This window comes from Ursus maritimus, unplaced genomic scaffold (assembly GCF_017311325.1).
Source record: "Ursus maritimus isolate PB19 unplaced genomic scaffold, ASM1731132v1 scaffold_26, whole genome shotgun sequence".
NCBI classification, from domain to species: Eukaryota; Metazoa; Chordata; class Mammalia; order Carnivora; family Ursidae; genus Ursus; species Ursus maritimus.
In genome coordinates this window covers 42,150,594-42,171,393 of record NW_024425119.1, presented here as the reverse complement: position 1 = coordinate 42,171,393, position 20,800 = coordinate 42,150,594, and the positions used below count along the sequence as shown (strand labels likewise).

General features: G+C 52.0%; 2 protein-coding genes across 2 annotated transcripts; one reads left to right on the top strand and one right to left on the bottom strand.

The window, feature by feature from the left end:
* Nucleotides 1-27: 27 nt before the first annotated feature.
* On the bottom strand, nt 28-13,751 carry LOC103675646 (keratin, type II cuticular Hb1-like). Its single transcript, XM_040641954.1, has 5 exons — nt 13,632-13,751; nt 3,257-3,361; nt 1,466-1,686; nt 710-741; nt 28-203 (listed from the first exon to the last, which is right to left on the bottom strand). The coding sequence occupies exons 1-5, from the start codon at nt 13,749-13,751 to the stop codon at nt 28-30; spliced, it is 654 nt and encodes a 217-aa protein (XP_040497888.1).
* On the top strand, nt 13,750-20,800 carry LOC103675645 (keratin, type II microfibrillar, component 7C). Its single transcript, XM_040642501.1, has 9 exons — nt 13,750-14,133; nt 16,169-16,377; nt 16,986-17,046; nt 17,993-18,088; nt 18,318-18,482; nt 18,725-18,850; nt 19,105-19,325; nt 19,511-19,542; nt 20,066-20,800. The coding sequence occupies exons 1-9, from the start codon at nt 13,750-13,752 to the stop codon at nt 20,239-20,241; spliced, it is 1,470 nt and encodes a 489-aa protein (XP_040498435.1). The 3' UTR covers nt 20,242-20,800.

The window sequence follows — 20,800 nt, the reverse complement described above, 5'->3', positions numbered from 1 at the left end:
GACTTCTCCGGAGCTGGGCAGGAACGTTCAACATCCGCGGGAGCCGCTACAGCCCAAGCCGCCCAGGCAGCCGGGGGAGCCGCAGAGCGCGCAGCCGCCGCCAGGGGCGCCCGTGTTCAGGGCGCCGGAGCCCGCTTCGGGAGGCAGCAGGCGGGCTGAGCCCGAGGCGGAGCCGAGCCCGCAGGTGGGAGCGCTGCCCAGGGCTGAGAGGACAGTGGCTGTCGGAGAAAGGAAGCCCTCCTCTCCCGCTCCGCCCCGGAAGGCGGACAGACAGATTCCTCTGCCAGAGGGCAGATGCAAAGACCCTCCTCCGTCCCCACCCTCGCCCAGGAGACAGGTGCAAACTCCCCAACGTAATGATACACAGACCCGGTCCCCCAAGACACAGACTCAGGGATGCCCCCTCCCTGGAGTTGGACACACAGATTCTCCCCACACGAGAATGAAACAGTCTCTTCCACAAGGACAGACCCACAGAACTTCCTCCCACACCCCAGGACAAACCAACAGAACCTTCCCCCAAAGGACAGACCACAAACCTCCTCCCCCAACACACACAAAGAATTAACCCCACGAGAAGAGACAGCCCCCCCAAAAAAGGGAGACACAGTGGAAGCAGACCCCGTCTCCCTTCCCAAAGGAATACACCCAGAGGAGAGGGGATAAGATTTGACTCCTCTAACCCAACCTAGGTCTATTATTTACTTACAGAAGCTCCCTGCCCCAAATCCCAGACCAAGCCTGCAGGGAAGAAGGAGAAAGGAGGTGAGTATTCCTGGGTATAATAATCCCCATTCTCCAAAACAAAACTGTCCTGGCTTTCCCCCACAGGCAGAGAGATCTGCCCGTCCGGCATGCTCCATCCCCACAGCTCTTTTGCATCAGACTCCTCTGGACCTTAAACTCAATCTTTCCTCCTTAAAGTCAAATAGCTCAGTTTTATGGATGACTTCCTGGAAGAGGGAGAAGACTAAAGTTCTATGCTTTCTTTGACCTGAACTTAGCCTTTTAAAGAGGGCATTTTAAAGGACGCCACAGAGGAAACAGCTCAACAATCTGAAGAGTATTGGTCAAGCCTCACCCTTTCTACCTATACACCGGGGGAGAAGGGCAAAACTGAGGACAAGGCACTCCACACTGGGGACCTTATTCACCCTGGCTGGGCCTTGGTCCCTGCAGCTGTCTCGATGGACTGACTGAGCCCAGCTCTCTGAGCCTGCGGGTGAATGACTTCACAAGTAGTCCCATCCCCAGTGCCAAAGGTACTCATCAGCAGGAACATTTTGTCTAGAGGGCCTCAAGCTGCTGGGGAGAGACTTGCTCCAGGAGAACAAGTCCCTGGATACCCGGGTCATCTCACCCCGCCCCTCTCCAGCTGATGAGGACCCAGATAGTGACCTCCCTGCGCCCCTGCACTCCTCACCGTGGCCATATCCGAACCACCGCAGCACCGCTGTGCCCTCACCTGCTCTCCTCGCCCTCCAGCAGCTTGCGGTAGGTGGCGATCTCGAAGTCCAAGCCCAGCTTGACGATCATGAGATCCTGGTACTCGCGCAGCTGGCGCGCCATGTCGTGCTTGGCTCGCTGCAGGGCGGCCTCCAGCCAGGCCAGCTTGCCCTGGGCGCTGTCTGCGGCACCCTCCTCCTGCAGAGCTGGTGGCTCCGTGGCTCTGTCTAGTTCACAGGGCTGGGGGCAAAGGGAAGACCACGGACAGGACATCGTTGGCCCCCACCCTCCCCTGCTTCAAGGATGCAGACCTTTCTCGGAGGCTGGAGGGCCAGTGAGGGATTAGAAAGCATTGTAAGGAATGGGCCTGCCTGCTCTGAAACATGCGTGTGTGTGTGTGTGTGTGTGTGTGTCTGCCCGGCTCCCAGGATGGAGACTTGGGGCCAGCCATCTGCGCTGGCCGAGAGAGCGCTTTTCACACCTAGTGTGTGAACCTGCTAATAGGAGCTGGGATCCAGAAAGCGTCAAATGCTCCTGAACACATCCTGCTGGGATTGTTGTTCCATCAGGGAAATGAACCGGAAGAATATCCTTTCCTCACAGGAAACCAGCATCTGTAGTCTCTGGAGAAATACGGCGATGGTGATGGTGATGATGATGGTGGTGGTGGTGATGGTGGTGGTGAACGCTTGCCTTGTGAGGTGTGCTTGCGGCTCAGGAAACTGGGGTGGGAGGGCTGGGAATCAGAGCAGCTGAGGCGGGCGGGAGACCGAACCAGGACAGGGCCACCCATTCACTGTGCCACCCCCTGGAACCCAAACAGCTGCCCCTCCTCATAGCCATCAGTTCCTGAAGAAGGACGAGCCCCTCCGAGCCAAGACACTTGTGCCTGCAGAAAGCAGGGAAAAACAGGGAGCAGAAGCCCTTCCCTTCTGCAGGCAGAGCGTGAGCCAGGGGGCTCGACAGCGCAGCTGGGACGAAAGAGAGGCAGTTGAGAGGCAGAGAAGTGGGGAGAAAGAAAGCATTCATGGGGGACCCTCTCCCTTCTAAGGCCCTAGAGCCCGAGCCACAAATCCGAATGCCTGCAGAGGCCTGGCTGAAATATCCAGTTCCACAAAGAAATACGCACGTTCTCATTCTCCTGCAATCACCGGGACCTCTTGCACGCTTTCAGCCTCTCACTTCTCTAATTTAGAGACATGGGTCAGGTGCCTTTTGTCTTCCACAAGGCTAATAACAGTGCCGGCCAAGATGATGACCAAGGGCAAAGAGCCCTCAGCCTCTGTGTCCAAGGATGCAACTTGGGGCGGTGGGGTCCGGGGCCCACAAAAGGAGTGTGTGAAGGCGACAGAGGGGACAGAAGCCTCTCTTCTCTAGCCAAATGTTGCCAAATCTGTACATTTTTTAAGAGAACCCAGAAAACTGGATTTCTAGGTAAAATCTTGCAAGTTCTGAAGACAGGCTCAAGTTTAATGCTACATAGGACACATACAACACGCAGATACAAAAATGTACATGCACATAAAAACTGATATGCAAACAAGCATCCATAGTTATCCATATTTACCGTCATGTAAATTACTTGCCCACACGAAAGACAGAGAGTCCTAGGCAAATGCAGCATGACGAACGCATACAGCCACACTCGCCGTTTGCTCAGACACTCACGAGGAGAAACTCTAGCCATCTATTCCAGAGGATGCGGGATGACCAGCCTAGTTGTCACGGATAATGGACACCTGCCCACCACTCCTCGCGCTGGTGCGCCCCCCACGCAGCCACCCCTCACCTGACTCTTAGCACTGTCCACCTCCACGGTCAGCCGCTGGATGGCCTGGTTCAGCCTGTTCAGCTCCTCCTTGCTGTGCCTCAGGCTCGGCGTGGGTTTCTGCACAGTCGCCTGTACCTCCTCGCACTGTGGGGTGGAGGCAGCACAGAACGGGGGAGGGTCAGGGAGATGAAGAGAGCCAACAAGGGCGCTCAGCTGAAGCCAGCAAGACTGTCCCAGTACCAGCCCATCCACCTTCCAGCATGGACAGGGCCTCTCACTTCTCTGGGCCTCTGTTTCTCCATCTGTAAAATGGGGATGGTAATCTTTTCTGTCGCCAAGGGTTGTGCAGAGAATGAAATGCGCGTGGCAGGCGCCCTGGCGCATGCTCTGTCAGACACTCTATCAGGTCTGGAGATGCCAAAGGCTAACGGGAGCAGAGGGCGCAAAGAACCACCACGCAGGGTGATAATCTGTTGAGTCTGCGGACGCTTATCCCAGGCGTTGCGGAGTTCAACCTCAGGAAATCAGTTATGGTCATTCGCCATATGTGATCACCTCAATTAATACAAAAACCATTTTTTTAAAAAGCCAACAGTCATTCCTTATTTTAAAAAAAATATTTTTTTAAAAATCTAAGAATAGGAAGAAACTTCCTTAACTTGATGGACGCTATTAATCAGTGACAGGGATCCCGATTCCAGCTCCTTCCCCAAAGCCAAGGCCACTACGGGGAGTGTTGTCTGCAAGGGACAACACCAGTGGGCCTTTCCCCTTCCTGCACCTTGTCTCCACACACCAGTCCGTAACAAGCCTGGGCTCGGGACCACACATGGCGCCTTAGACCGTTCAAGGTCTTTTAGCTCCATCATCTCACCAGGGCTCAGGAGCACCTGTGAAGTAAGGCCAAGGGGACGACACTGTCTCCATTATCTTTCCTTGGGCGAGCTGAGGCTCACTACGCCTACCGTGCGAGGAACTAGGGACCCGGCAGGCCATGAGTGACCCTGCCAGCCAAGAGCTGAGCTCGACTGCCCCCGAAGCCCGTGCTCTTTGCTCTACACCCGGAGGAACATAAAGTCACACACACTCTTTAACGCAGCGAACAGGCACTGTTCACACCAGCCCAGTACAAATTGCTTTCCAGGGCAGATGGGGTGTGGGAAATGGTTATGAACAGACAGCGAAACATCATCTCCTGCCCGTCTCTGCCCTCGTCCCACAGCCCACCCTTTCCTGCTCCCATTCCCCAAAGCTGCAGGCACAGCAGACAAGCTTGTGCCTGGCTGGGTCCAACAGCTCTGGGCAGAGTCTAAGACCCCCTCATCCCATGTGACCCAGCGCGATGTGTGGACAAGTCTCACCATGACGAAGTGAGCTGTGGTCTCTTCCAAGCCTCCGATGAGCACCTGAGCCCCGCTCCAGCCCAAATAGCTCCCGGAATCCTTGCCTCTGAGGCCGTAGCCTCTCCTTCCTGGAGGGTTTGTGACCTCACCTTGTTATAATGGCAGAGTTCTGACAGGGGCTGGAAGGGACCATTCTGTCAGCCCGGGTGGGAGAGTGGAGGTCCCTGGGCTGGAATGGGCCTTGAAGGAAGGAGGAGGCGAGGGAAGGAAGGGTCCTTAAGGTGGGGGCAATGTGTAGAGCCAAGGAGCTTGGGCACATGGAGTAAGAAATGGGGAGCCACTGACAGTGCTTGAGCAGATCACCCCCTTGCTGTGCAATGAGGAAGACCGGTCTGGTAGCAGTGGGGCAGGAGGGAGACCGGGCTGGGGTTCCAGTTCCAAGACTCGGTAGGAAATCCACAGTAGGATGATGTCTCTAAATTGAAGGAGTAACCAGGGCCCAGGGAGCATGAGCCGAACAGCATTTTCTTTTTTTTTTTTTTTAATAAACTTCTCATCCATGCAAAAGAGTATATATAATATGCATTTAATGTTTACATAGCAGCAGTAATGAAACTAATGCTTGTGTACCCACCCGTACCTTCGAGGCCCAAGCAGGACCCTTCCTAATCACAGCATCCCCTGTCCCTGACCCCTCTCCGAAGTAGCCACTGTCCTGGGGTTTTGTATTAAGTATGCTTCGGCTCTTTACTATCACGTGCCTGTGAATCCCTAAGCAATTGTTTAGTTTTGCCTAACTTCAAGCTTTACAAAAATAGAACTACACTGTTTCTAGGACTTGCTTTTCCCTCCCCAACATTCTGTTTGTGAGATTCAGAAGCACGTCGCGCTATTTATTTTTCACCGCCGTACAGTCTCCCAGCGCGTGATTATGTCGTTCTCCTGCGGGTATACATGTGTGTACTTTTGTTTTTGTGCTAATAACGCTCATACGAACTTTTAGGTATGTGTCTGCTGCTATGCTTTGACAAGAAGCTATTTAGGGTACTGGCTGTCAAACCAGTTTTTAACCATAACTCAAAAGAAGAAATACATTTTATATCATGAATCAGCACCTACATACATATTCATGCATAGAAGCAGAAATAAGTCTCATGAAGAACTTCTCACTCCTACCACGTACAACGCACTCTGACGCACTGACCGCTCACCTTAACATTGAACTTATGGCCTTATGTTTTAGGTAAGATTTTCTGTTTAGGTTTTTCGGTTTTATCTTTAGGTTTTCAATTAGGTCTTCCATTGAGAGTTCATGTCTTTAAAATAGTATGTTGATTTTATTATGTATTTAATAATATAATGAAAATGAAATACCCATGAGCCCACTTATAAGCACAAGAACCAAACGTTACTAGGAATCTACATGGGCCGGGGCGCCTGGGTGGCTCAGTCGTTAGGCGTCTACCTTCGGCTCAGGACGTGATCCCAGGGTCCTGGGATCGAGCCCCGCATCGGGCTCCCTGCTCCGCTGGGAGCCTGCTTCTTCCTCTCCTACTCCCCCTGCTTGTGTTCCCTCTCTCTCTGGCTGTGTCTCTCTCTCTCTGTCAAATAAATAAAATCTTAAAAAAAAAAAAAAAAGGAATCTGCATGGGCCTGCACACTCCGTCCCCAGCCTGTCCCCTGCTCCTTCTCGCTCTAGGGGTGACCGCTTCCTTGAATTTGTGTCAGAATTCCCTTTCTTTTCTTCTAGTTTTATCACACACATGCATATACCCAGAAAAAAATTTTTTTCAGTTTCCTTTGTTTGGTTGGGTTTTGTTTTTCGTTTTTTTAAAGGATATCACTTGCTTTTTTTTTTTTTTAATATTATGGAAGTCCTCCACTAGGATTCATAGTACCTATTACGTGAATACACAACACTTTATGTAACTCTGTTATCGCTTTATTTTGTTTTCTCTTACAAAGATGGTGCTATGAACATTTTTCTAAATGTCCCCTGATGGATATATGTGAGGATTTCTCTGGGATACACACCTAGGACTGGAATTTCTGGATCAAATGTTCAGTATTACAAGACAAAAATTATTTTACAAAGCTTTTGTAATAACAATTTACACTTTGATCAGATTCCAGATTCATATCTTCTCTGATGCATCTTTAATTTCAACAATGAAATGATTTAATCAGTCTTATTTTTGGTTTTGCTTTACATTTTCATGATTCCTATCAAGGCTGAATATCTCTTTAAATGTTTGTTATCTGTATGGATTTCCTTTTCTTTTGCCCATTTTACATTTGGGTTGTTTGCCTTATTTTTATTAGATTCTAACTGTTTTTTATATTCCTATATAAATTTCTATTTCTAGATATTACACTTTGTCACTTGTATGTGGCACAAATATCACCTTCAAGTTTATGGCTTGTCTTTTCACTTTGTGCATCTTTGATAAATAAAAGTTCTTAAGTTTAATGTCTAACTTACCCACCTTTACCTTCGTATTAAGCATTCAATGTGACTTACATAAAAATCCTTCCCTATAGGGGCGCCTGGGTGGCTCAGTCAGTTGAGTGTCTGCCTTCCACTCAGTCATGATCCTGGGGTCCTGGGATTGAGCCCCGCATTGGGTCCCTTGCTCAGCGGGGAGTCTGCTTCCCCCTCTCCCTTTGCCTGTCCCCCTGCTCATGCTCTCATGGTCTCGTGCTCTCTCTCTCACTCTCTCTCTCTCAAATGAATAAAAAATCTTTTTTAAAAATCCTTCCTTATACCGAGATCAGAAAGGCATTCACCAGCTTTTTCTTCCAAAAATTTTAAAGTTTTGCATTTGACATTTATAATTTGAATTTACTTGTGACTGACTTTGTATATAATAGAAGGCAGGAATCCAGCTCTGTTTTTTTTCCATGTGGATACCAATGCATAGTCCCTTCTTTACTACTGATCTGCAATGCATACAACTTTATATATTATATATAACTTTTTTTTTATGGTAGACTCCACACCCAGTATGGAGCCCAACACAGGGCTTGAACTCATGACCCTGAGATCAAGACCTGAGCAGAGGTCAAGAGTCACTCAACAGACTGAGCCACCCAGGCTCCCCATTATATAATATATTTATATATAGTTAGCATATTCAATATATTTATATAATATATACACACAATAGACAAATTAATCAATAGAACAAACTAGAGAGCCCCTAAATTGACATATATTATATATTTTATATATATATAAAACATCTGTTTTTATATAATGTATGTTTTTATATAATGTTTTTATATAATGTATGTTGTATTATATATCATAATAAAACTATTATACATAGGGGCGCCTGGGTGGCGCAGTCGTTAAGCGCTACCTTTCGGCTCAGGGCGTGATCCCGGCGTTACGGGATCGAGCCCCACGTCAGGCTCCTCCGCTATGAGCCTGCTTCTTCCTCTCCCACTCCCCCTGCTTGTGTTCCCTCTCTCGCTGGCTGTCTCTCTGTCGAATAAATAAATAAAATCTTAAAAAAAACTATTATACATAAAACATATCTAATATGTATGTAATATATATGCTATGTTTTTATTCATGTATAATATGTCAGTTAAAGGGCTCTCTAGTTTGTTCCATTGGTCAATTTGTCTATTCTTTTGCGGATGCTACACTGAATTAATAGCTTTATGATTATCCCTGAAAGGGCAAATACTCATTCATTCTTTTTTATCCCGTTTATACTTTTATAGTGCCTCGACTATTTTTGATTACTACTCTTCACCATAAACTTTAGAACCAACTTGTTAAGATTTAGGTAAATCCTTATTTGGAATGTGATTGTGGTTGTATTGACCCTGTAAATCAGTTTAAGGAGAATTAATATCTTTATGATAATAAAACTTCCCATCTATGAATATGTTCTAACGCTTCACGTACTTCGAGGAGGAGAATTGCTTTGTCATTTGGTAGTGTACGTTTAACTTGATAAGAAATTGCCAAACTGTTTGCCAAGATGACTATACCGTTTTACTCCCCGTGAAAGCTCCAGCTGCTCCACACTTCGTATCGTCGGTCTCTTAAATGTTAGCCTTCTCGTGAGTGTTGGGTTTTTCTCATAGCAGATTTCCCTGATGACTAATAATGACGAGCAACTTCCCATATGCTCATTGGCTCTTAATACATCTTCTTTTAGGAGCGCCTGGGTGGCTCAGTCCTTAAGCGTCTGCCTTCCGCTCAGGGCGTGATCCCGGCCGTTCTGGGATCGAGCCCCGCATCAGGCTCCTCTGCTGGGAGCCTTCTTCTTCCTCTCCCACTCCCCCTGCTTGTGTTCCCTCTCTCGCTGGCTGTCTCTCTCTCTGTCAAATAAATAAATAAAATCTTTAAAAAAATACATCTTCTTTTATAAAGTGTCGATTGAAATCTTTCACCCATTTTCACGAAATTGTTTGTCTTCTTGTTATTGAGGGGTTAGTTTTTAACCCCTGACATAAACATCTCATGTCATTATTATGTGATTGGATTTGAGTTTACCGTCTGGTTTTTTGTTCCTCATTTGTCTCAGGTGGGTGTTTGGGGTCCTCTATGGTTCCTTTCTGCTTTCTTTTGAGTTAACCAAATACTTTTAAATATTTAGTATTATTTATTCTATTGAAATATCTTATTTTGGGGGGCACCCAGGTGGCTCAGTTGGTTGAGGGTCTGCCTTCAGCTCAGGTCATGATCCCAGAGTCCTGGGATGAACCCTGCATCAGGGTCCCTGCTGGGAATGGAGTCCGTGTCTCCCTCTGCCCCTCCCCCTCCCCCTGCTCATGCTCTCTCTCTCTCTCTCTTCACTCCTTCTCTCTCAAATAAATAAATAAAATCTTTTTAAAAAATAAATAAAATTTTAAAAAGAAATATTTTATTTTTATTTATGACAATAAATATTTGTTTTTAGTGATTGTTCTAGAACCAAAGCTATTCATCCTTAATTATCAAAGTCTATGTGGAGTTAATACTGTGTGACTCCACACTTCACGATAGGGTAGTTCATTGACCCTCCTCCCCATCAGCTGTGTCATCATTGCCAGATCTTTTACTTCTACGTATCGTTATTTTTGCTTTAAACTGCCAGTTGTCTTCTTGGACGCTGCAAGAGTTCTTGGATCTGTAAATTGCTGTTTTTCACCAAATATGGAGAGTATTCTTTCAAATATCTTCCCACATCATTCTCACCCTTTTCCTTCTGGAACCCCGAGTATGCATATGCTAGAATATTCGATACTGTCCCACAAGTCTCCAAGGCTCTGTTCCTTTTTCTTCAATCTTTTTTCTCTGTGGTTCAGATTGGAAAATTTCTATTCATCTGTCTTCAGGATACTGACCCTACCCCCTGACATCTTCAGTCTTTCATTAAGCCCATTCATTGAACTTTTCATTTCAATGATTGTAGTTTGCAATTCTGGAATTTCCATTTTGCCCAAACCTTTGGCTGGTTCCAAACAGGCCCCCCCACCAACTGGAACCCCCTCCCTCCCAGCCAAAAGCACCCCGGTGGATGGGATGGTTCCCTCTCACCCACACCTCCAGTGATAAGGAAAGCCAGCATGAGCTGCCCTGTGGCCTGTCCCCCAGACACCCACCCTTTACTGAAAGGGAGTCCATCTTGTGGTTTAATCTCAATCCCTTCTTAATTTATTCTTCTGTCACTGACTTCAGGAAGACCTCCCTGGGGACAACCAAGCTGATGAAACACCAGCGTTAGTCCAGAAAAGTATTTGACATCTTGAATGTGGACAAGTGTGCTTGGGCAGAGAGAAAATGGGAAAGTAAGACCACTCTGACAGGAATTAGTGAGGAATCAGTCCACTCACGGCCTGTCATCCAGCTCCCTCTTTGTCACTGTGGGGCAGGAAAATGAAGGAAACCCTTTCTCCCTGGGTCTCTCCACCCTCAGAGCTAAAACGTTCTTCCCACTGTCTAACTGCACTGTCTCCCTCCAGAGCCAGAATCAGAACCATGCTGCCCTCACGCCACCGGATGCAGGAGAGACAAGGTCAGTGTGAGGTCTGCGCCCCAGTTCCTGACAGTGGTTTCAGAAGTAACGTGGTCACCAGCTCTGAACCCAGTCACCCAAGGAATCATTCAAGATTCCCAGAAGGTCAGAGGAGAAAGTCTGGGGTGCAGCATCCCCTAAAGGCTTCTCCCCAACCCTGTCCCAAAAGAACATATCTTCGCTGCTACTTCAGCTTCTCTTCCCTTCATGTGTCCACCTGTCACTGCCTCTGATGCTGATAAAAGCACAAAGTGGGTTAACGAAGGAAGACGCTTCCAAGGCCAGTAGGTTCGGTGGCTCCCAGTTGTCATATCATGTAACCCCCTCTGAGAAAACAGACCTTCCCCACCAACTCACGTCTTGTAGCCCTTCCTGCACATGCTTAGGGCAGGGGACAGCCATGACACAGCACCGCCACAGGCCAAGGGGCAGCGGAAGGCGTAGCCAGAACTGTATCTTTGAGTGGTCGTCCGGGAGCTGGATTTGAGGATTCCATTAGGGGAGCTAAGGCAAGATGATCCACAGGTCATGGTGAGCCAGGCTAGAAGAGAGAAAGCCAGAGGAAGAAGAGGATTCTGACCCCTCCCTCACTGCCCCCTCCCTTTTAGAAACCCACATACCCGGATCCACCTGCCTCACTGCGTAGAATGGCCATTTTGTCACCTTTATGGGCTTGAGGGATTTCACAGCCATTTCTCCTCTTTCCTGAAGTAACGCCATCAAGAAGGGGCTTTAGAAAATCCTACACTCAGGCAACTCTGAAGCCTTGGCAGCATTTCTTCCACAGTTGGGGGCCAGAGGGAGCCCAAAGAATCAAGGTCAGCCAAAGCCTGTGGACTCCACACTTCGAGAGACAGTTCAGGAGGGGAAGGGAATCTGGGTCAGAATGGTTTCTTTCAGGGGACCCTGGCAGCTTTGAGGGGAAACACGTGCCAGAGGATCCACGGGCAAGGCCTCAGGGGACAAGTTTTCAAGGCAACCCATGATCCTTGACCCTTGGCGGGGCCAGAGGGAGACTGCCTCTACCCCCACCAGCTCATGGCAAAGTCACCCACACAATCAAAAAAGCATTTGCTCAGCTACTTCACGCCGCAGGACCCATGAAGCTTGTGGTTGGGGTGGGAGAGTTCCAAATATCCGGCTGCCTGCCCATTCACCTCCACCTCTTCCCGGGTGCCTTCAAGATTCCTCACCCCTCCACCCAACATAGGGTCTCTCCCTCAACTAAACCCCAAGTTCAGGGCCACACTCTCCAGACAGTCTCTTTCGAAGGGTTCCCTTTGGGGACACTTTCAGAAGAGTCAGCTCCATCCACCCACCAAAACCCAGAAACAGATCCCAGCAAGCCTCACGTAAGGGCCTCCATAAGTCTAATTTGAATCCTCCATGCTTCAGGGTAACTCCGTCTCCTCTAGTGAGGGAGACACCAGGGGAAGACTTCGCCAAGACTACTATTCCCTGGAGAAAACTGGCGTAGAAATGCCTGGTACTGAAGCCATCAGTAACACCTGGCAGCCCTAGCTAAAGCTGGGAGTGGCAGCTGAAGACACTTCAGCCTTGGACTCCACCTTCCACAGAGGACCCAACTAAGGTCGGGCTGAAGCTCCTGCAAAGTCAAGGCTAGACCAAAGGGATTCAAGTCCACCAGAGTGTTGGGAAAGACAGCAGAGGGGGCCGAGGGGCACTCTCTGGAAATGGGTTGCCAGGCAGAGCTGGCCATGATGACTTCTGGAGTTCCAGGATTTTAATTACCCTTTGCATAATAACAACTTATATTTAAAAGCAAAGGAAGCTGAGGATGGTTTGCATGTTTTTCTTTAATGCTGCCTGCTGAGTTTACATTCTAGTTTCCTCTGTCCGTAATTGGACATATAATTAACTTCCATTACAATGGATTATGGCCTTCTAGAGATGGTAGCCATGACCAAGCACCAGGGGAGGGGAAGGCTTGGGAACGGGCCTATTTTTCTAAGAGCCCAAACCCTAGCAGTCTGGACCCCTGCCTAGGAGAAAAACTCAACCCTCACTGAGTCCCCAAAGACTCAGACCTTGGGAGGGGCCAGCGTGGGGGAGGACTGGGAGCCTCCTTTCAGATTCTGAATCCCCTCCTCTATAGAGCTTTCTGTGCTTGACCTTAAACAAGTCACTGAACCACTCTGAGCTCACCTTCCCAATCAGGTAAATGGGCACAGTAACACTGACCAGCGGAGGATGTCCTGGGGGTAAAGATAAGATAATGCATTATAGAGCCCTCACACACTGGAGGCACTCCATTGATGCTGCGCCCCTCCCTTCCCCTCCCATCCCCTCCCCTCCCCTCCCCTGGGAGAGTGGACAGGGGTACAGGAAGCAATTTCCAGGACTGGGGGGTGGAGGCGAGATACTTACAAGGAGAGGAGCTATGAGCTGAATTCTGAAAAAGAAGAGAACGTTTCTGCCCAAAGGGAGACAGGATGAATGGCAAATTAACAATAGAATAAATAGAACAAACAAATAAACAAACATTTATGGAGCTCTTACTAAGTGATAGGCAGGGCCCTAAATGCTTTCCTGTCCATTATGTCATTAGGTCCTGGCAACAGCTCGCAGACGGGTACTATTTATTATTCCTACCTTGCACGTGAGGAAACTGAGGCTCAAAAAGGTTATTCACTCGTCTAAGACAAGAAGCGGCAGAACCGACTTCCGAGACCCCTCCCCTTGGACACACACGCGCGAGCACACACGCACTCGTCCCCCAATGCCTTGCGGGGCCGCATGGGAGACCAAGGCTGCCGGCCTGCGGGGCGGCGGCGCCCGGCTGGGACCCAAGCGGGGCCGCCTGTGCCCGGCTGGCCAGCCCGGGGACGGAGCCTCTGATCCAGCGCCGCCCGGGCCGAGTCCCCGTCGAGGGGCGCAGAGGGGGCGCCCCGAGTGTGGGGCGCACGGCCCACCAACGTGACCGGGCCTTTCCGAGCCCCATAAAGCGCGGGCGGGATGTGAAGCCGTTTTATGGAGGCGGCTGGCCGGCCCGGCCCGCTTTGATTCCCGCCTGGACAAGGCGCGAGGGCCGACCTCCAAGCTCGTAAACGAGTTAGCCGCGCGCTCCCGCCGGGCCGGGGGGCCGCGATATAAGGCGCAGCGCGGGCCCCGGGCTCCAGCCACCCGCCGCCGCCAGCGCCGCCGCCGCACCATGTCTTGCTTCTCCTCCCGCCTCGGCGCCCCCTGCGGGGTCCGCGCCTTCAGCTGCGCCTCGGCCTGCGGGCCCCGGCCCGGCCGCTGCTGCATCACCGCCGCCCCCTACCGCGGCGTCTCCTGCTACCGCGGCCTCACCGGGGGCTTTGGCAGCCACAGCGTCTGCGGAGGCTTCCGCGCCGGCTCTTGCGGCCGCAGCTTCGGCTACCGCTCCGGCGGCGTGTGCGGGCCCAGCCCGCCCTGCATCACCACTGTGTCCGTCAACGAGAGCCTCCTGACGCCCCTCAACCTGGAGATCGACCCCAATGCGCAGTGCGTGAAGCAGGAGGAGAAGGAGCAGATCAAGTGCCTCAACAGCAGGTTCGCTGCCTTCATCGACAAGGTAGGTGTCCTTGATCACACCCTTCCTGAATCCCACCAATGCGCAGACTCAGGCTGGGGTACTGAGGGTGCAGTCAGAGGCAGGAGGGATATAGCCCAGGTGAGCTCCTAGCCTGACGGAGGAGATGGACACACACCCAGGGCACAGACAGACACAGAGAGATGCGTATAAGGCAGCAGCTCCTGACTTGATAACACTATTATTATATACAACCTTTGACCAGACAGGCAGGGTCTCCACAGACAGGGGGATGTCCTTGCTCACACTCTTGGTGAGCCTAGCAGTCCTGGGAGAACCTTGGAATTTCCCGGCCAGTCTCTAGAAATGGGGGATGGGGGCTGCTGACATTGTATGTGATCATTTTAGGTGGTACATTAAAGCATTAAATAACATTGAAACACCCGATGGGAACAGTCATCTCTTCTCATGTTTGTTTCAATCCTTCTGATTAAATCTCATTAGGAGCTAATAGTCTTCAGTATCCCTCTAATACCTGCTGTTCTTCCACTTCTAATAAAGAGAGCAAGCCTCAGGTTCAGAGCTGCCTGGGACAGCAGTTTCAGCTAGAATTTAATATTTTATGACTTGCTTTTATGTATGCCTAGTGATACCGGTTTTACAGCTATGGTGGTAATACAAAGTTAGCCCTTGAACCCCATCTAAGTGTAAATGTAAGTGCCAAGCAAATCCACTCACAGATAAATCATGAGTAAAATCGTACAAGGGGATGATCCTGGGGTCAGCCTGCGAGGGTTGCACATTTGAGAATCACTGCCACCAGACCAGCCCCTCGAGTGTACACAGAAGACAAAGGAGACAAGGGTACAGGGCCGGGGGCTTGCCCACGGGCGCACTGAGGGTGGGTAGCAGAGAGGACTCCACGCCCAGGCTCTCTCCAGGCCCCTGCGGCTAGAGGGTCCAAAGCTTGGGGGAGACTACCATGCTCCCCTCCAGCGGGAGCTGGCCCATCTCAGCAGGCGCTGACATTCACACCCGGGAAAGGCAGCCAGGGAGTGGAGCGTGGACAATGTCCTGGCCCAGGAACAGGCCTTCTGGGCGCCACATCCAGTCTCTCTCCTGATCGGCTGTGTGACACTGGGCAGTGGCTCCCCCTCTTGGCCCCAGAGTTCTCCACACCAGAGCTACGAGCGGCCCAGTGTGTGAGCTGGCCATGACTTTAAAAAGCAAGATGGGGGCTAAGGCAGCCATGAGACTCCCTACCATAGCGCGAGCCCTGTCAGCTAAGACCCCCCCTGAAGTGAGCCCACAGAGTATCAGCAATCCCCAGTCCTCATTTCTGGAAGTTCCAAGTAGAAAATTCCCAGCTCCGCTCAGCAGATTGGATGGAAGGATACCAGGGCTAAAAAGCAAGGTAATGTCTCGACTCCAGCTAAAGTGTCTGAGCTGAACACTGGAGGTGGGGACTCGGGGGCCTCGTCTTGTTTGCTGGCATCCTCTCTGGCCCGCACAGTACGTCTTCACCATTGCCTGTCTTCAGTGTGAGTGATTTCCAGGAAAGGCTAGCATGCTTCTCTTCCCCCAAGTCTTCACCCTCCCCATTTTCCAGAATCTTCCCCCATTCACATCAGCTACTTGGCCTGCAGAGATAGCTAAGCATCCAATGCAAGAGTTTAGGCCACCGAAGACCATACCTTCTCCTCATGCCTCCTCAGACCAAGAGAGCCCAGCAGGGGCCCTGCTGTCCACCCATTTCTTCTGCACACCTCACTGCTAGTTCAGTCCTTTTTTTTTTTTTAAGATTTTATTTATTTATTTGAGAGAGAGAGACAGCCAGTGAGAGAGGGAACACAAGCAGCGGGAGTGAGAGAAGAGGAAGCAGGCTCCCAGGGGAGGAGTGAGCCTGATGTGGGGCTCAATCCCAGAACCTTGGGATCATGCCCTGAGCCGAAGGCAGACGCTTAATGACTGAGCCACCCAGGCGCCCCTCCTAGTTCAGTCTTGACTCTCCCTGCTGTCTGAAGAGGGCTGGGGATACTGGCTTCTCCCACAGACTTTTCCCCCATTTGCACACCAGGTGCGCTTCCTGGAGCAGCAGAACAAGCTGCTGGAGACCAAGTGGCAGTTCTACCAGAACCGCAAGTGCTGCGAGAGCAACCTGGAGCCCCTGTTCGAGGGCTACATCGAGACGCTGAGGCGGGAGGCCGAGTGCGTGGAGGCCGACAGCGGGAGGCTGGCCTCAGAGCTCAACCATGTGCAGGAAGTGCTGGAGGGCTACAAGAAGAAGTGAGTGTGGCCAGGAGGATAGTCTCAAGAAAGGAAAGGGGATTAAGCCAGAGCAGGATAGATTTGGCTTAGACCACAAGAGGAACTTTCCAATAGGAAGAAGAAACTGACAGGAAGCCAGTGAGGAAAAATGCTCTGGGAGTTTACACATGGGGGCGGGGGGTGGAGGGGAGCTTCACCAGCCACCTCGTCCTTATGTGTTTGTTTCATTAATTCATCAAACCTTTACTGACATCTCCTCTATGTTCCGGGGGCTGGGCTAAGCCCTGAGGTGGGATGGGGAGGGGGGGCACCAGAACTCGTAGGGGGTTCCTGCCCCCCAGGGAGTTACGCTCCAGAAACAGAAAGCCTATAAACATGTGCACGGCACCCCTGCACACCCACCACCCACATCAGGAAGGAGAGTCCCTGAAACCAGAAGAGCACTGGGTGACAGGGTGGATTGAGTGCCCAGAAGAAAGGGATGGACAAGTTCCCTTCTAGCCCAACCCTTTTTGAGTCTATCCGGTTCCTGGGATGTGTTTGTCTGGGCTTTCGTTCTCTTTTTTTCCTCTTCAAATCCCAGCGTATTAAAGTTCTAGCCCTGAGTCTTGCGCCCTTATCTCCAGATACGAAGAGGAGGTGGCACTAAGGGCCACCGCTGAGAACGAGTTTGTGGCCCTGAAGAAGGTGAGTGACCCCGGAATCCGTGTTCCCCAACTCAGAAAGCAGGGCAGAGGCAGGGAGGAGCCATCTGTAATTCAGAGAGGCTGAGCGACTTCCCCAGAATCACATAGAGGAACCCCTCCCCTATTTCCTCCCCACCTGCCCCCGCCAGGCCCCAGTCCTCCCAGTGTGGGCCCCGACATCGGAGTACCCTGCCTGCTTCAAGCAGGGCCCTCTACTCCTCCATCCGAGCTAACTCCCATCTGGCCCATGGCTTCCCACCTCCTTCTGCCCTGTGCCTGCCAGAGAGCGCTCCTTCCTGACTATTGTGATTGAAAGACCTGTGAATGCTGGGGGTGGCCGCATCCTCAGGCCCGCAACAGCTGTGAAAGGCTGGCGTGAACAGTACTGCTGTTCCTCACCCCTTAGACTTGATCCGCCACAAGTGCCATCACATGGACCCCCCAGGTCCTTCCCACCACGTCCATAGGAGGCAGCCAGGGGTTACTGTGAGGAAACTGAGGCACAGAGGTCAAGCATCTTGTCCTGAGTTGCCCTGGTTTGGAAGGGGCAGAATTAATCCCAGAGACCTCTTCTTTTGACCACAGATCTAGATTTCTTTCCCTGAGGGGTCAGGACAGAGAGGGCAGGAGCATCATTAGAATGGACCCCTTTTACCCAGAGCCTCAGTTTCAGTGATAGTGCAAGGTGTGGATTCTGGAGGGATCATCCGCGTAGGTACCAGAAGAAGTGCCTGGAAACCTCACAGGCCCCCTCCCTTACCCAAAGCTGCTCCAGACCCCTCGGACCGAATAAAGGATTCCACCAATGCCGCGATACCAGGCATTAGGATGAGCAGCTAAGGAGGGTCTCCAGGGAGCTTGCCCAGCCCGGTGGGTGCCCTCCTGGGTAGGGAGAGCTCTGCATTGCCTTCCCAATGAGACACCTGTGCCCCCCCCCTCCCCTTTAGGATGTGGACTGCGCCTACCTCCGCAAGTCAGACCTGGAGGCCAACGCAGAGGCCCTGACCGAGGAGATCGACTTCCTGCGGCGCCTGTATGAGGAGGTGAGGGGCCCTGGTCCAGGCAGAAAACTGGCAGCCAGCCTGGAAGATCGGGCTTTGGCCGAGGACTGGAGTTGGCCAGAGATTTGGGCCGGAGCTGCAGTCCATGAGGCTATAGTGGGAGCAGGGGCTGGAGACCTGGGAAGGACTAAAAAGATTGGGTCCAGACTGGTGGGTGAGGCTGGGGTGTAAACAAGATCCCTTCCATCCTCCCACCGCCCACCATCTGCAGGAGATCCGTGTTCTTCACGCCCACATCTCAGACACCTCAGTCATCGTCAAGATGGACAACAGCCGGGACCTGAACATGGACTGCATTGTGGCCGAGATCAAGGCTCAATACGACGACATCGCCAGCCGCAGCCGGGCTGAGGCCGAGTCCTGGTACCGCAGCAAGGTGAGGGGCATAGGACACCTGCCTCCTAGACATGGCAGTGGGCAGGGAAGACCTCTTTTGTCTGGGGATTTTGATTATTAGGGATGGTAAGAGGACAGACATCTCTCAGTTTGGGTGGTAGAGCAGGGCTGCCATGCATGGGTGCACAGGCTGAGCACTGTACAACTTACCAATCGTCTGTGGTGTCTGAATGGGTGGGAAACTGCATCCTGAGCCTCAGGAGCATCTCTGCTTCCCCCCAGTGTGAGGAGATGAAGGCCACAGTGATCCGGCACGGGGAGACCCTGCGCCGCACCAAGGAGGAGATCAACGAGCTCAACCGCATGATCCAGAGGCTGACCGCTGAGGTTGAGAATGCCAAGTGCCAGGTAAGTGTCTCCTGGGGCCTCCCCGGGGTCACACAGGCAGTGTGTGTCCCCAGTGGATCTCACCATTCCCACTCCGGCCCATCTGCAGGACTACAGTCTCTGGTTGTGGTCCCTGGGGGACACTCAGCTGATGAAGGGGAGAGGTCTGTTCTTGGGGTGTTCCCAGCTGGGGGCGGGGAGAGACTGGACACATCCAGGAAATGGACAGAGAGACCCGGGACCATCACCCACCTTGTTCTCTTCTGGGTCCCCAGAACACCAAGCTGGAGGCCGCAGTGACCCAGTCGGAACAGCAGGGCGAGACGGCTCTGAGCGATGCCCGCTGCAAGCTGGCCGAGCTGGAGGCCGCCCTGCAGAAGGCCAAGCAGGACATGGCCTGTCTGGTCAAGGAGTACCAGGAGGTGATGAACTCCAAGCTGGGCCTGGACATCGAGATCGCCACCTACAGGCGGCTGCTGGAGGGCGAGGAACAGAGGTGGGGCGGACAACTGTGGGAAGAACATCTCTTCAATCTCTGGGAAACCGTGCTTTGAGCTGGGCGTTAATTTGCGTTAATTTGCATGTCATTTGCATGTCATTTGCATCAAGCTTCCGTGGAGGAGGGAATTTGCGAGGGTTGCGCTCCCCAACTAATTTTTGTCTCTTTGCTCTCCTTACAAGGTTGTGTGAGGGCATTGGTGCTGTAAATGTGTGTAAGTAATCTGTACTGTGGGTTCTGAAATAAGGTCTTGGGGTTCCTGGTGGGCAGGCGGGCCAGATCGCAAATATTTCAGGCTTGTGAGCCACCTAGCCTCTGTCTCAACTACTCGACTCGTCACTGTAATGTGAAAGCCACAGCCATAAGCAATAGCTAAGGAGTACACATGGCTTGGTTCCAATGCAATTTTATTTGCAAAAACAGGAGGCCGGCACAGGCCATCTTTGAAACCCTGAAAGGAAGGGGGTGGGTGGCAGTGAATGATTATAAATTAACTAACTATATGACTATAAGTTAAATAGCTGTTTCTGCCTATAGGGAGGACCTGGGAGAACAGTTATCAAGGATGCTTGAGGCCAGAGTGCAGGAAGGAGTGCGGGGGCGGGCGGGCAGTGGGGGGTGGTAGGAATAGAAACGGAGGGAAAGAGCTCTGAGCAAGAGAAGGGGGTGCTGGCCAGTAGGCAGGGGCCGCCAGCGAGGACCTCGCCCGGGGACTAAGCCCTGTTCTCCTCCTGCAGGTGTCAGCAGCTCCCGGGGCGGGGTCGTCTGCGGGGACCTCTGCGTGTCCGGCTCCCGGCCGGTGACCGGCAGCGTGTGCAGCGCCCCCTGCAGCGGGAACGTGGCGGTGAGCACGGGAATGTGCGCGCCCTGCGGCCAGAGGTGCAGCGGCAGCTCCTCGGTGCGGTTCGCGTAGCACCTCCCGCTTTGTCAACACGCCGCTCTCCGAGTCAACAGTCCCTGCCTCCAGCAGCCAGGCCCGGAGCAACCAAAGTCCCTGCGCTTGAAGCGGAAGGGCTTCGAGAACCAGCCGGCCTGACCTGCCCAAACTGCAGCCTTATCTTCCTGCATCTCCCCCGCCTTCTCCCCGTCCTTCGCTCTTCGTGGATTCTTCGGGGAAGGCCAGGCTCCCCGCCCAGCTGGCAGCCGCTGTCGTCCTTACCCCCGGCCCCAGAAGTCTAAATGTCTGGGTTCCTCGCAGCCCTGGGCAAGATCCCATCCTGACTCGGGCTGCTCTGGGAGCCTGGCCTGGCAGAAACCTGTGGCTTCTAAGGGACAGACTGGCCCGGGTCCCCTCGGCTGTGTACTTCCGTGGGTGCTGTGTCTGTGCTGCTATCCCACCGGGCCTCCCCTGCCTTCCTCACAATGACTGAGGCTGCAGCTGCACAGGGACGTCTTTTGGCGGCTGCCTCGGCTCCCTCTCCCTCGTGCTTAGTGCTTAGTCTCGACGTTTCCAATAAAGCTCATGGATCATA